The sequence below is a fragment of the Schistocerca cancellata genome, chromosome 4 (assembly GCF_023864275.1).
Source record: "Schistocerca cancellata isolate TAMUIC-IGC-003103 chromosome 4, iqSchCanc2.1, whole genome shotgun sequence".
Taxonomy (NCBI): domain Eukaryota; kingdom Metazoa; phylum Arthropoda; class Insecta; order Orthoptera; family Acrididae; genus Schistocerca; species Schistocerca cancellata.
The window spans coordinates 672403993-672420861 of NC_064629.1; the positions used below are offsets into that span (position 1 = coordinate 672403993).

General features: G+C 38.7%; 1 protein-coding gene across 1 annotated transcript in view; it reads left to right on the forward strand.

Annotated features, from left to right (window-relative positions):
- Positions 1-16869, forward strand: part of LOC126183759 (phospholipase A-2-activating protein) — a 118451-nt gene that overhangs the window by 18369 nt on the left and 83213 nt on the right. The window contains exon 4 of the mRNA XM_049925987.1: positions 10830-10974. Coding sequence (XP_049781944.1) covers positions 10830-10974 — 145 coding nt within the window. The remainder of the gene's footprint in view (positions 1-10829; positions 10975-16869) is intronic.

A 16869-nucleotide genomic window follows, 5' to 3' on the forward strand; every position in this document is an offset into this window, starting at 1 on the left:
GTAGTACAGTACAACAATGGTGAAAATAATATATTACTTAAGTTTTGGTTCAGCACGTGTCGGACTTTAAAATCCTCTGACATATATAAATATCGTAGTCAAAACTAAGCCATTTCGCTGTAGAAATACATTAACATTAAATGAGTGTGAAGCTCTGTACTTCTTGAAGTGATGTAAATTATGTGAACTGAATACCAATGTTAACATTCTTCACATTAATTGTTAAGTCAACACTGTAACACACTGTGTGCATGAGAAATAAGGCTGTTGGTGTAAAAATATATTCACAAGTCAGACTGCCTGTGCACTTACCAGTGATAGCTCATTCCTGTGATAACAACTGTAAGCTTCATATCATAACATCTTTTCACATCTGTTCATAAAATACAGCTTCTTGTGTGACGATGTAGTCATAAGGTACTGGGGGACAGGATAGGAAAATGTACGTTGAACAGACTAGCATAAAAATGCATCTGTTATCTGTTCAAAAGATCTCACACTGACTTAAGTACTCATACAGAACATGGCAACAGTAATCTTTTGTTTGCATATATGTTGCAACTGATGAAAAAACATAGAAAACCCAAAATGCTCCAAAATGATACAGGCAGCATTACAGCAAAACAGTGTTGAGCAGTACATTACAAGGCACTACCTTGTAAATGCAGGATACATGTTTTTATCAAGTCCTAATGTGGTGAATGGAGAAGAGAAGTTTGTGGCACAACTTGACTAGAAGAAGGGATCGGTTGGTAGGACATGTTCTGAGGCATCAAGGGATCACCAGTTTAGTATTGGAGGGCAGCGTGGAGGGTAAAAATCGTAGAGGGAGACCAAGAGATGAACACACCAAGCAGATTCAGAAGGATGTGGGTTGCAGTAGGTACTGGGAGATGAAGCAGCTTGCACAGGATAGTGTTTCATGGAGAGCTGCATCAAACCAGTCTCAGGACTGAAGACCACAACAACAATATGGTGATCATAGTTGCGTAAAAATGCTATTGAGAAAAGTGTAAAAAGTAATCACACAGTGTTATGATGCATTTCTAAAATAGATTAATAAGACAAGAAACACACTAAAAATAAAATGAAATGTAGAGGATAAAATTAATTTTCAACTATAAAATGTGTGAGAGTGCACTTGATTTTTCCCTCGTTATCATGTATAAAAACAGAAATACAGTAGAAAACATCGGGAGCACTTACAAAACTTGTTACGTAGCATTTGTGAAGAGTTGGCAAAATACATCAGATACAACAAAGAAGGGAGGCAACCAAACCATGAAACCTTAAAAACTGAGAAAAAGCCCCAAATTTGATGAAATTGAGAAAAGATCTCGAATTTCCGTCGGGAGACTGGTTTTGTAATAATATTCATCACTTCATTTTTGTATACAGAAATATTGTTTAAATCAATTTAGGGGTGTATTGCAAAGCATTCAAATGATAGGCTATGTAGCTCAACATTATCTGAGTGTTTCTGTCTGTATATCAACGTCTTTGACCATATGACTTGATGTAATTTCTTTCCCGAATTGGCTCTCTATTGAAGAGACATGATGTTATTGCAGCATGTATGTTGAAATCACAGTTTAAGTGAAATAAGTGATTTATTAATGCTCTCAGGGGCTCAGCATTCATTTGCTGGGAACGGGCTTGGCGATCCTGGGGTTCCTGAGCTCTGAACTGGTATGCATTGCCAGTGCTCTGTCACGATAACCTCTGGGAATGCTTCAGCAACCACTGTGTGGCGTGGCAGTGTGTGGCGCGGCAGTGAAACATGGTGTGTCACAGGGAATGGGGATCTTGGCTTGACCACCTGAATCTTGAGGATGATACAAATCTCTATAATAACAAACAAACAAACAAACAACCCTTAGTCTCAATGTGTGTGGTGTGCTGATGAGATGCATGGCGGTTGAGGTGGAACAGTGATTGCCGGCAACCTCTGGGGAACCTGCCACACCTCAGTTGTATAAGGCTTTCTCTCTCTGTCTGGGTGGATTTTCTTCCCTAACTGCTTATGGGAACACCATTACGCCTAAATCTCATGTTTCTACTCCCAGTGGTTTGGGTGGGGCACTGGGCAGTACTAACGCCTCAATTCTTAAGAGACTTTATGTGGCCAGTCCACCTGGGTCATCTGTCAACAACAGTAAGCATAGTAACATACCACATCCTGTGATGGATAACATTTTTGTTGTAATGAAACTTGTGGACAGTTCTTTTGAAAAATTGTTACCATTCTATATCTGTAAAGGTCTCGACAGACTTGCAGGACAACTCAGATCTGAAACCTGGCCAAGCCCGGAGATAAGCTCATCCAAATTTTTGCGAAGAATCTAATGGTCTTCCGAAAGCATAGGCTAAACATGGTTGGCGGTGGCGTGTTTGTTGCTGTTAGTAGTTGTTCAACTTGTCGCGAAATTGAAGTAGGTACTTGCTGTGGGTTAGTATGGGCAGAGGTTATTGTTGGCAACTGGAGTAAAATAATAATAGGATCCTTTTACCGACCTCCTAATTCAGATGATACAGTTGCTGAAAGGTTCAAAGAAAACTTGAGTTTGATTTCAAGCATGTACCAAACTCATACAATAATAGTTGGTGGAGACTTTAATTTACCCTCGATATGTTGACATGTTTAATTTTGGAGGTATGCATAAAATATCATGCGAAATTGTGGTAAACGCATTCTCTGAAAATTATTTTGAGCAGTTAGTACATAATCCCATGCGAATAGTAAACAGTTGTGAAAACACTCTTGACCTCTTAGCGTTAATAATGAGCATCAAAACTGATACGGGGATTAGTGAACACAGGGTTGTCGTATCGAGATTGAATATTGTAATCCCCAAATCCTTCAAAAATAAGCGAAAAATATACCTATTCCAAAAAGCAGATAAAAATTCACTTGACGCCTTCCTGCGAGACAATCTCCACTCGTTACAAATTAAAAATGTAAGTGTAGACCAGATGTGGCTTGAATTCAAAGAAATAGTATCGGCAGCAATTGAGAGATTTATACCAAATAAATTAACAAACGATGGAGCTGATCCTCCTTGGTACACAAAACTGATTAGAAAACTTTTGCAGAAACAACGAAACAAACATGCCAAATTTAAACAGATTCAAAATCCCCAAGATTGGTGGTCTTTTACAGAAGCTCAAAATTTAGCGCAGACTTAAATGCAAGATGCTTATAACAGTTTCCTCAACGAAACTTTGTCTCGAAACCTGGCAGAAAATCCAAAGAGATTTTGGTCGTATGTGAAGTATGTTAGCGGCAAGAAACAATCAATGCCTTCTCTGTGCGACAGCAATGGAGATACTATTGAAGACAGTGCTACCAAAGTAGAGTTACTAAACACAGCCTTCCGAAATGCCTTCACAAAAGAATTGGAATCGAGAACAGCTGTCAACATCAGTAACATAGAAGTAAATACCCTTAGAGTAGTGAAGCAACTTAAATCAATAAAAGCAAGTCTTCTGTTCCAGACGGTATACCAATTAGGTTCTTTTCGGAGTATGCTGATGCATTACCTCCATACTTAACAATCATATACAACCGTTTGCTCGGCGAAAGATCTGTACCCAAAAACTGGAAAGTTGCACAGGTAACACAAATATTCAAGAAAGGTAGTAAGAGTAATCCATTAAATTACAGGCCCATATTGTTAATGTCGATATGCAGCAGGAGTTTGGAACATATATTGTGTTCGAACATTATGAATTACCTCTAAGGAAACTATTGACACACAGTCAACATGGGTTTAGAAAACATTGTTCCTCTGAAACACAACTAGCTCTTTATTCACATGAAGTGTCAAGTGCTATTGACAAGGGATTTCAGATAGATTCCATATTTCTGGATTTCCGGAAGTCTTTTGACACTGTACCACACAAGTGGCTTGTAGTGGAATTGTGTGCTTATGGAATATCGTCTCAGTTATGTGACTGGATTTGTGATTTCCTGTCAGAGAGGTCACAGTTCGTAGTCATAAAGTGATTTCTGGTGTTGCCCAAGGTAGTGTTATAGGTCCTTTGCTGTTCCTTATTTATATAAACGGTTTGGGAGACAATCTGAGCAGCTGTCTTCAGTTGTTTACAGATGATGCTGTCATTTATCAACTAATAAAGTCATCAGAAGATAAAAACAAATTGCAAAACGATTTAGAAGAGACATCTGAATGGTGCGAAAATTGGCAGTTGACCCTAAATAATGAAAAGTGTGAGGTCATCCACATGAGTGCTAAAAGGAACCCGTTAAACTTCAGTTACGCGATAAATCAGTATAATCTAAAAGCCATAAATTCAACTAAATACGTAGGTACTACAATTACGAACAACTTAAATTGGAAGGAACACACAGAAAATGTTGTGGGGAAGGCTAACCAAAGACTACATTTTATTGGCAGGACACTTAGAAAAGGAGACTGCCTACATTACACTTGTCCATCCTCTTTTAGAATACTGCTGCTCGGTGTGGGATCCTTACCAGATAGGGCTGGTGGAGTACATCGAAAAAGTTCAAAGAAAGGCAGCGCATTTTGTATTATCACGAAATATGGGCGAGAGTGTCACTGAAATGATACAGGATTTGGGCTGGACATCATTAAAAGAAAGGCATTTTTCGTTGCGATGGAATCTTCTCATGAAATTCCAATCACCAACTTTCTCCTGCGAATGCAAAAATATTTTGTTGACACCGACCTACATAGGGAGAAACGATCACCATGATAAAATAAGGGAAATCGCAGCTCGCACAGAAAGATATAGGTGTTCATTCTTTCCGTGCGGTATAAGAGATTGCAGTAATAGAGAATTGTGAAGGTGGTTCGGTGAACGCTCTGCCAGGCACTTAAATGTTATTTACAGAGTATCAATGTAGATATATGAAGAGACTGTGGAATGTTACTCTTCTGCTGGAGGCTATGAGGGCTCTCCAAGTACAGAAGCTGTTGAATGCCAAGCTACTTATAGAATATCCCATCATCAGGGTGCTGCACACTGAGTTGAATAGTGTTAAAGGTATTGTCACATGCTGGGACATTACGCGTATGGATACAAAGAACTGCAACAGGAATGGGAAAGTGCATGGGTGACTGAAGTCCAAAACTTTATGAAAAAGGTTGATGGGAGCTCCAAAAGTCAGCATCATTTATTCTGACGTTCAGTCTGCTGAAGTTGTCAGAGTATTTGCAGCAGGATTTCTCCGGCTTAAGGTAAGACTGTACGTCCCAAATGTAATGTGCTGTTTCAAGTGCCAACACTGCGGTCACACCACTATGGGTTGTGACGGTTGGGCTATGTGTGGATGATGTGGCAGTGAGGTGCACATACAGGGCTTTCAAAGCACTGTGCCATCCAGGTGTGTTAATTTCTCTCAGGCCCATCCTGTTTGGAGGATTGTCCTGTCTTTGCTGAAGAAAATAAGATGCAGGGAATTAGTCACACAGTGTGTCTCGTACTCTGATGCAAAGAAGGAATTTGAGGTCACACAGTGACCAAGTTTCATCAAGTCTTTTGCTGTGGCATTGAAGAATCCTGGCTAGAAGGTCAGTGTTAGCACCATGACTATGACTGCTGAGCATCTACCTGCACCTCTGGTCCCACAGCCCAGTCACCCTATAGCTGAACCATTGAAAGTTGGCGAACATAATTTCAGTGTAGATGGTAAACCCTCATGACAGACATCTGAAGAGATCCAGCAGAGTGTTTCTGTTCCTCCAGCCTTGTCATCGTCCCCCAAAATCCAAGCTGGGGACGAATGCCAAATGGCCAGTGGTCTGCTCTGAAGCCATTGGTCCATGTGACCTTGTTGCTGTCTGATGGATCTGATGATCATCATACTATGGCTGGTATGGATGTCGAGATTTGCTTGAGGGAACCAGTGAGTCCCTCAGGTGACTCCACCCCCTCCCTCCATTCCCGTCTCATCACCACGGTGGAGCAAGAAGGGCAAAGACAGAGTTAAACCTCACCATTAAAATGGCTTCCATACTGCAGTGGAACATTAATGGGTTCGGGACACATTTGGGGGAACTGAAAGTGCTGGTACAGGAATGCTTGGGTTTGCAGGAAGCACATTTTAAAGCATCTGGTAACCCTCTCATAAGGGGCTATGCTCTCTATCACAAGGATGACCTGACTGGCGAAAGTGCCAAGGAAGGGGTCACTTTGTCAATAACATGCACCACTCCTGTGCTCTCCCCCTAGCTACTGACCTGCAAGCGGTTACAGCTGAAGTTCATGTATGTCGGAGGATTACTATTTGCTCGCTATATTTACCTACAGATGATGCGATTGACTCTGAGGCCCTAACAGGTCCTACAGAACAACTCTTCCAACCATTTCTCCTATGGGGAGGCTTCAATGCCTGTCATATGTTGTGGGGTTCAGTGCATGAATGCTTATGCGGAGAAGTAATATCAACATAAAAGTACAGATTGAATATAATCTATAACTCTTTAACAGCCAGTTGGAGATAAATTTATGTATAGCCCTTGTACTATTGGAGGTGGCCATACATAGGAGTCAGTTGTGTTTTTCTAATCTCATAAATGCATACACCACTACTTGGAGATTTAACATCCTTCTCCAAACTGTTTCAAAGCCTGGGAGATTTTTGACAATTAATGGGTGTAGGTTTTCACCGCAAAAAAATATTTATGCTTTAACTGTTCACATAATGTTTTTAACAATTCAAAGATTCAAATTGGGGGAGTGGGGTAAACTATTTAAAATTATAATGATTTTGTATCATTACTAGACATAATCTTTGTCAAGAAGTTACTCTGGTTACCGTTGATGAAAGATCTAATGACAAAGCACATAAAATAACTGCAAATTGTGAAATAACCCAGCAAATTAGTAAGGGATTTGTGTTTTGCATTTCTATAAACGGTGAGAGAGATCCTGCAGGGACTTTGGCACTATTTATGTAGGGATCAAAATTGTAAATACTGTCAACCAGCTTGTCAACAGGTACTCGTCAGACTGTACAGATGATAGTGAATCACTGCTCCACACATTGTGATGCCTTCTAGCTAGACACAACCTGAAAGTATTAGTACTGCCATGGTCATTGTGGTTTGATCTGGTCAACTAACCAAACTTTGAGTGGTTGTTTAGAAAGTCACCATATGCGACAAAATTTTGTGGAATCTTTTCTAAGGAATATCTTATGGTCTTGGTCTGTGGCTTCAAGATGGTGAGCCAGGGAGCATAAGGTGAGGGAGGGGTGGGGTGGACTGGTGCCCTGGCTGCATTAAACACACGATGTAAGTTTGAGGCTGAATAACTACAAGAAATATTGAGCTCCAGAATACATTTTTAAGTGATTTTCTTCAATTTTATGGGAATTTCATGATTTTATCACCATATCTACTGCTGAGTCTAAGAAAGGGGGTACCCTGGGTTGCTACATAGTTCAGATGTTACCTTCATGAACAGCTAACAAATTAAGGCACATTATTTTGTGTTGTTCATTGGGCACTGGAGTGGATGAGAAGCTGTTGCAGCATAAAATTTCTCATCTGCTGTGTTTCTGTGTTCTAAAAGCAGTAGGTCCAAATAGTGTATTGAGCAGAATAAATGTTACTCATAGTCCACGACACATGCAGCGGATACAGATTTAAAGCAAAAGAATGTAATCTGGTGGTTACGAGGACATGTTCACATAAAGTGATGCAACAAAGAAGCAAGAGTGTTTCACGTAGAACAACAATGATTTGGTGTCCCATCTCATAGCATTCTGCCATCTAGCTAGCAAGTAAAAGAATTATGTGCCATTGGAAAGGCAAATGGTTAGAAGTGACAAACAAGAAGCTGAAAATCAAGAACCTAGACATGAAGAATTTCCTGCCAACCACACACTACTATCCTCTCTGATGAAATGGTCTGCTAATTTGTGAAAATTGTAGAGTATCACCTTGAGTAAACATTTTAACAATATGTGTTTTATTTGCTGATTCAGTAGCAACCCTCAACTTGCCTAGACTCTGCTCTATATTTTAGACAGCAATGGGACAAGTGCAGCGTGTAAGTGCTAAAATACCATATAGCCTCTTGGAAGGATTGTGATTCATATCCCTCTCTGGCTGTCCAACTTTTGGTTTTGCATGGTTTCCCTTAATCATTTGGACAAATGCTGGGATGTTTGCTTTGAAAAGGACACATGGTTGCCTCTATCATCCTTTCCCCTATTTGAGCTTGTCCTACATGTTTAACCTACATCTACATACATACTCCGCAATCCACCATACGGTGCATGGCGGAGGGTACCTTGTACCACAACTAGCATCTTTTCTCCCTGTTCCACTCACAAACAGAACAAGGGAAAAATGACTGCCTATATGCCTCTGTACGAGCCCTAATTTCTCTTATCTTTGTGGTCTTTCCGTGAAATATAATTTGGCGGCAGTAAAATTGTACTGCAGTCAGCCTCAAATGCAGGTTTTCTAAATTTCCTCAGTAGCGATTCATGAAAAGAACGCCTCCTTTCCTCCAGATACTCCCACCAGAGTTCCTGAAGCATTTCTGCAACACTCATGTGATGATCAAACCTACCAGTAACAATTCTAGCAGCCCGCCTCTGAATTGCTTCTATGTCCTCCCTCAATCCGACCTGATAGGGATCCCAAACGCTCGAGCAGTACTCAAGAATAAGTTGTATTAGTGTTTTATAAGCGATCATCCTTTACAGATGAACCACATCTTCCCAAAATTCTACCAATGAACCGAAGACGTATCTGCCTTCCCCACAACTGCCATTACATGCGTGTCCCACTTCATATCGCTCTGCAATGTTACACCCAAATATTTAATCGACGTGACTGTGTCAAGCGCTACACTACTAATGGAGTATTCAAACATTACAGGATTCTTTTTCCTATTCATATGCATTAATTTACATTTATCTATATTTAGAGTTAGCTGCCATTCTTTACACCAATCACAAATCCTGTCCAATGGTCATTTGGTTGATGGGATATTAGTGTTTAATGTTCCATTGTTTTTTTTCCCTTTCAGGGGAAATGGAAGGACTGTTACAAATTTTTATTACCACTCATAAAATCCCCCTCTCCCACTGTTACCTTCCAACAATGAAATGATGCTTTGTGGAATGAACTCAGTCTCTAGCAGGTGTAGGACAAGTGTAATTTGTGTTGGTGTGGGTTGGGAGAATGGGTTTGCTGTGCAGGTTTGTCCTGGATGAGCTACCTTTCTCACCCTCTTCTGTCTTAACCTTGTTCTCAGTACTTTATGATTTGTTAAAATTGCATTTGGTAATCATACTATTGTGACAGCATGAGTCACAACTTCCACTTAAGTATAATAAATAGTTACATATGTGGTCAAATAGATATTTTAAGTGTAGCGAATACACACTCTGTAGCTGTCGCGTGTAATGTCATGCAGCGATGCGAGGAAGCGGCTTCGAGAGCAAGATGCGGAGACTCTGTCATTGATGGCCATGAGGGCAACTTGCTAATCTCACACTACTGGTATACGAACTTGTTGCTCTCATGTCTGCCAACAACAGTGTCTCCACTTCTTGCTCTGAGTTCCTTCCTCACACTTTTGCTTGACATCACATCAAACAGCTACAGAGGGAGTATTGATTACATCATTAAAATTTAAAATAAGTCTTTGATCACACATGTAATTATTTATTATATTTAAGTGATAAGTGTGACTTATAATAAATGTGTTCTGTACAAATCAGTTTTATTCAACCTGTCATGATAAGTATACATATGCATAAAAGGTATTACTTAAAAAAACTGTCAGAGAACTTCATAATACTTTCAAAGCGAGTTAATTATATACTCGTTGGGTGTGTAGTCTGATCATGATCATCTTGACTCAATATTTATTTGTCCAGGTGAGAATGCTGTTTGCTGAATGTCATTAGGACTGATTCCTGACACAAATGGTAGCCGTTTTGAACATCACCCTGTTTTTATCTAAAATAAAAAAATGGTCTTTCACTTGTCAGGCAGAGGCAGTACTGTGTAGTTTCTACCCGTTTTCACCACTGGGATGCTGCACCCCCTCTTGATGTTATGGGGCTGCAGTGATAGTTTCTCTCACAGGTGCTCTGTTTCTCAGAGGTGTCTAAAAGGGCATGGCAGGAATCAATTGTGATGAGATTTATCACCTGAAGCCAGTGGCCAAATAGACTGCTGAATATTGTAAAGATGACTGTGTGGTCTGGCTGCAGGCCTGACAAGGATATAATCAGTATATGAATTGTTCCTTATTTTTATCCTTCGCTTGTCATTGTGGACTAGTCAATGTTGAAAGGCATTTTTTTCCATGTTGTCATCCTGAGACAGCAGTAGAACAGGCAGTGTTGTGGCTTGATTAAGAGACGTGGACTCCTATCACATCTCCGATCTGAGAGGGAAACCATCGTTGCCCTTGTAATCATTGATGGTAATGGACATTGTGTGTGAGGAAATGTTTGTTCTGTTCACAAAATTTATGCACTGATATTGAGCAAGGGTGTGATGACCATATACAGTGATATGTCAACAAAGTATTTGAAATATGTAGTTGTCCATTTTATGCTTTTATGTATTTATAATTTAACTAGACTTTAATGAAAGTGGTAGGTACTGGAGATTTTTCATGGGCCTGTGAGAATTATCCATTTTATTTGTACAACATTTATCCATAATATTAATTATATCTAGGGACATTTGAAAATTATCGTATTTCAGTAACAAAATTCCTAGATGTCATACATAACTTTTATATAACAAAAGGTTTTTTTTTTTTTTTTTTTTTTTTTTTTTTTTTTTTTTTTTTTTTTTTTTTTCCAGGTCATACGGATTGTGTTAGAGGTTTAGCTGTACACTCTGAAGCAAAGGTTCTTTCATGTTCCAATGATTCATGTGTAAAAATTTGGGATTTAGAGGAGATGTCATGCCTAGGAACATGGTATGGCCATGAGAACTATATTTACAGGTAAGTTTATTGTACAGCAGATGCAGTAGTTATACTAGCAATGGCAGTGTCAAGCTATGGTTATTGGTGCTGTTGTGTCAGTGCCATCTGACATTTTGGCTCATGGGATGTGATTGCTAACCAGAATATGTGTGTGTGTGTGTGTGTGTGTGTGTTAATACTTCATGTGGCTGTTCTTCAGTGTTCCTCCTGTGATATTCTCATTACACCTTCGAATATCAGCTCATATTAGTTTATTTAATACATTAAACTCTACAGCATCTGTGTTGCCATTTACAGTACATTGTATTCCAGTGACAGTTAATTGAATATTTCAAAACATTATTACTTTGTCTCCCTTGAGACTTTTATATGTGGAATATCTGTAACAATTCCAACAGGATCAGAACTATGGAATCAACAAAGATAACCCATTCCCCTCAAACTGTGGACGTGTGTGTGTGTGTGTGTGTGTGTGTGTGTGTGTGTGTGTGTGTTTTCTATCTCAAAAGTTTCAGCTTCTTGATGATTGAACTTGTAGGTTATATGGGGGATATGAAATTTAGTACACAGATCTGTGTTCTCTGGCAGCAACAATGGCTAACTTATCTGGGCATTGAGTTGAACTGTGCTTGGTTGACAGAAATGTGTCATACTGTGCTGCTCGAACTCTGACAGAATTCATCAGTTTTAGTAACTGGTGAGTGGTGGTGTCAGTACCCCACAACAAACAGATGTTTTCAATGAATGAGACATTGGGATAACTTGGGTGACCAGGGCAACAGTTTAATACACTCCTTATTAAGGTAGGTCATGGTAGCCCAGGCAGTATGTAGCCTTGTTGAATCATGTCATATAGAAAACGAAGATAGGTCACAACCACCTGCGTTAACGTGTCGTGTATGTGGTGGCAACTGTTCAGATTATCAGCTGTGCAAATAGTTGGTCATGTGGCACTCCCTATCACTGCACCAGGTGCTGATCCCATACGATGACGACGAATGCAATCTGGTGATGTTCATTCTTCTTGGCACCTGCATGCACAAATACATCCACCATGATACTTTAGGCAGTACTGGGATTTATGTGACAAGATAAAGTGTTGCCGGTCCTGTATCCACCATTGTAGTTGGAGAGAGGAAAAGGGGAAGTGATACTGGTACACAAAGTACCCTCTGCCACACACTCTAAGGTGGCTTGTGGATTGTAGATGTAGAGGAAAATTAACCTCTCTGTGATGCACAATACCACTCTTGTAGTGTCAGCCACTGGAATTTGATGTTCATCTCTGTAATGCTCTCGCACTTACTAAATAGATTCGTGAAGAAATGTGCCACTCTTTATTGGATCTTCTCTGTGTGTCTTCCGTTAGTTGTCCCTATAAGAGTTTCTGCCTTTTGAACAATACTCAAGAACTGGTTGAATGAATGTTTTGTAATGCTCAGGAATTGATTGAATGAATGTTTTGTGGATGAATGACATTTCGTTTAGGTTTGTCTAGTGAACTTTGTTCTGGTGTTTGCTTTTCTGATATGTGGTTATATGTGGTCATTCCATTTTAGGTGATTTATGATGGTTGCTCGCAGGTATTTCATAGTTTTTACTATTTACATTAATTAATTGATTGGCTGAACAGTAGTAACTCCTGTGCCTATTTATATGTAATAAATTACGTTTCTTTATGTGTAGGTCACTGATAATGTGTTTGTGTTTCATCTTAGAATATTTCTGGTACTGTCTAACGTTGGCATCAGCCAGTATCTCTTATAGTGTTATGAGTCACTGTTGTGTTGTTAGTAAAGTGATTCTTGTTGAATGATTTTTGGGTGTGTGCATGTTCTGAATTACATCCTGCAAGTTTGTGAATAAAAGAATGTATCAGTGGTATCTGGAAGTCTGGAAACAATTCCTGGCACACAATGGTAACCAAACTAGAGAGGCTTGTGTTTTATACCCTGATGCTTCACCCAAAAAACAGCTGTTTTTAGTAATCATCAGTAGTTCTGTCTTGCGGCAGGTCCAGGCATGGTACTTAGCCACCTCTCTCTATCTTGTGCTTTTATTTTCAGTTTCACATTCTTTCTTCCTTGGCAGTGTTTTTCCTTTCCATTTCTTTCCATTTACAGTCCTTCATTTCCTTGCTGGAGGAAGCACTGTCTTCTCAAGATGTGCAGACAATTTTTCTTTTTTTATATGTGATACCTAAGAGGCTTCTGTTTTCCCCAAGTCCAACACTAATTCATTCTTCAACCTGTTTTCCCAGTACACACCCTCTAGATTCCTTCATACCCACATCTCCGGTGCCTCCAGTCTTATTTCCTCATCTTTTCTTTCTATCCAGATCTATGTTCCGTTTAAAACTATGCTACAGCCATAGCATTTGGCTAATCATTTTCTCAGGTTTTTGTTCGTTGACCTGTAAAATGATTCATTTTTTTATTATTGAATGCTTTCTGAGCTGTTGCTATTCTTGAGCTTACGCCAGTCATATTTTATGCACTCTGTTGTAATATTTCTCAGGAATTTGAATTTTGAAACCTATTGTATTGTGATTTTGGCCTTCTCTCTGTTTCTTCCCAGTATTATGCTTTTGGTCTGTTTTTTACTTATTTTCCTTCCCGATTCTTCATATTTGATATTTAGGGCTTCCTCTATTTCATGAAGCACATTCTTAGATAATGATCACAGCACCATGTCATCAAAGTATACTGCATTTACTTGAGTATAGTATAAGACAACCTTGAATGTAAGAGAAGCCACACCCCCCACACCCCCCCCTTTTAAGAAGTTCCTTGACAAAAATTTATTTTTAACAGAATCTGACTACTCAAAATTACAAATCATGTTATTGACGTAAAGTATCTGTCAGAAAGTTAAAATGTACCTATTCTAAACTTATGCCATTTATTAATTGTCCTCATTTTAATAATATTAGGAGAAATAAAATAAATAATTTGTATCAATTTTTGGACAATTTTTTACCTGTTTTTCGTGCTAATCCACTCCTCCTCCTCCTCCTCCTCCTCCTCCTCCTCCACCACCACAATGATGCACAGCTGTGAAATATATATCGTCATTGTCAGAAATATTTGTATGTTTCTTCCAAATATGTTTCTATATTTGAGGTTGTCATTATGGTTGGACCTGAGATCACAGCTTTTTTTTCTGAATATGTATTGGATTTTGCTTCTGTACTGATGTGAGAGTGTTACAATGTCTCTTGCTTCCAAACTTTTAGCAAGTTCGTCGCTCTTTCATTAGCTGTGTAGAAGCAGCTGACACACCTCCTTTCATTCTTGTCACAGGTTTCAGCAAGCATCAACAATATTGAAGCAAAAAACACATAAGTAAACCACTAGCCTCTACCTAGATTTAGTGTCTCCTGCAGAAATGAGTACTATTGTTGAGTATTTGTCGAATTTTAGTCAGTTCGATTCTGACTACAAATGGTTTCAGGCAAACTGCTGTTTAAATGTGGTAGATGTTCATAAAAAGCCAAAGTACATGGTATAGATTCCCACGGTTGGCAACACAACGTAATTTACTGCTCGCTTATCACTCCCCTCCCTGCAATCATCCTAGCTGCTGGTGACACTACTCCCCTTCCAACCCTTCTGTAGTGCTGAGCTTAAGTAACTAAAAAGGGATTTTGTGGTTGTAATTTATTCTCTGATACAATTACAGTCAGTTTGATATGATTTATGTACTGTGTTAGACATTTCATTGTGAATTAATTTTCCTTCCTGTTTCAACTGTATACCACCATCATGCTCTAAGGTTGATAATGTTTTTACCCTGTATTCTAATACATGAACATTTACTAATTCATTATGGTCTCTCGAAGCCAAATAAAATATTGGTCTGGGTTCAGAATCAACTAGTGTTTCTTAAAGGACAACATTTCTATTTTTGAATGTTACCTTCACTTAAAAAGTGGCATTAATGTTTTCGTACAGTATCCGTACATGTATGAGAACACTTATTGCAAACCTGTTCAAATACAACAAAAGTTTGTAAGATGATAGAATTTAATGCTATTTCCTCCTTTGTTTGTTCACAAAATTGTCAATTTTTAATCAGAGCAATAGACTGTTGTAGTGGCTAGTTCATAGTTTCTCTTGTATCTCTTGCACTAGTGCCACGCAAGTCAGTGTCATATGATTTTTCAAGCAACATAAATTCTGTATCAAGCACTTTGACATGTTTGGAAATATCGAGCCTGTTGGAATGCGAGTATTGTTTGCTGAGCCCTGCCCTTCCATATTCGTAAAGATAAATCTGCATGTGACCTCGATAGCAAAAGCTTCATCTCTAAACTTAAGATGGCCCTGTTAAATCTAGGACTACCCCCTATATACTCTACTAATCAACATAAAAATGTAGACTTCAGCAGTAACAGTTAAATCTGCAAATATGACCCTGTATTTTTAGAATCACGAATTTGGATAAAAACCTTGTCTTGTAATCAGGTAAATATGACAAACCTCCCATTCTTTTGCCTCCTATACACATTCCTATCATTTCATCCATGCACTACCAGGTGGACATTAAATAGCATAGGTTAAAGGCTGCATCTCTGCCAGACTTCTATTCCTTTTCCATTAGTTCTCCATTAACTTTTACTCCGGCTTTTGGCATAAGCTATAACTATTTAAGAACTTTTTCTCTCTAGTCGATGCCATGTTTCCATAGGATAAGCACTATTTTCTCCCACATTACTCTGTCAAAATCTTCCAAATCAATAATGGCAACATAAGTATGCCCATTCTTTTCATTGTACCTCTGTCTTAGAATATACCATCTCTTGTGCCCACCACTATTCTGAAATCACCAATAAACCCTCGATTCTTAAGGTGCTGAACTCCCATGTATAAAACAGCTTCAGATGTGTCATTACTTCACAAATGCATTTCTATGTTAAATACTTGCCTTGAAGCATATGAGTGAGTAGTAGTTTAAGAAAGGTTTGAACTTTTGCTTAAAGTTTGTTGGAAGTCCGCAGGTGCCCTTATTATGAAACACTGAGTGAATGTAAACTGGGTAATTTGCACACCATTTTAAGGAAAAGCTAGTTTTTCATACTATCAGTGGTTGAGATCATATCTCCTGAACTGCATGTAGTACAATATCATTTTGCAGGTACATTCAGTGGTATATGTGAATACTGTCTGAAAACTGTGTTGTGAATAGAGTTAGTAGTAAAGAGGTAATAAATTAAAACCTCATGCCTTATGCTGAAGTTTGAATGCAAGAACAGTGAAAATGTAATAAGTGATCAACTTTCCTCCTTTCATCATTTTTTGGGGGTATCAGTGAGAAATATTTTCTTAAAGTTTTGAAATTATGTGTAAAGTTTGTTGGGCATCACTAATTGCTCTCATTTTCAAACACTGAATGAAGTAAGTTCATGTATTTGTGCACTGTCAGTTCTGCTGCCTCAAGACACACAGCTTCTAACTGAAATGCTTTTCTTACTATGTTAAACTTTCAACATAAGATTAATGAGTAGATTATGACAGCATTTAAAATTTTTAAATTCGATCAATAATTAACCGAAATATTGGAATATTTGTTGCCACTTCACTGCAATTGGTACTAAGTTCTGTGATAGCCTTTTAGTAATATAGATGCTGCTCTCCTGTAATAATTCTGTTCAGCTTGCTGTATATGAGTCAGTTCATCACTCTCAGTAACACAGTAGTGCATTACACTTAATAAAAAGTCTCTACCGTGATTGATTCCAAGAAGTTAGACCACTCTGTCATTGAGTATTTTCCCTGTACATTCGTAATAGTTCTTCCTTTCTATATCCATGTAAACTTTTTAATACTTCCGTTAGAAGCTGGACCATCCATGTAGCCTTTCCATTTTTCTTCTCCTTAAGTCACTGCCAGTTGATTCTTTAGAATGTTGAAA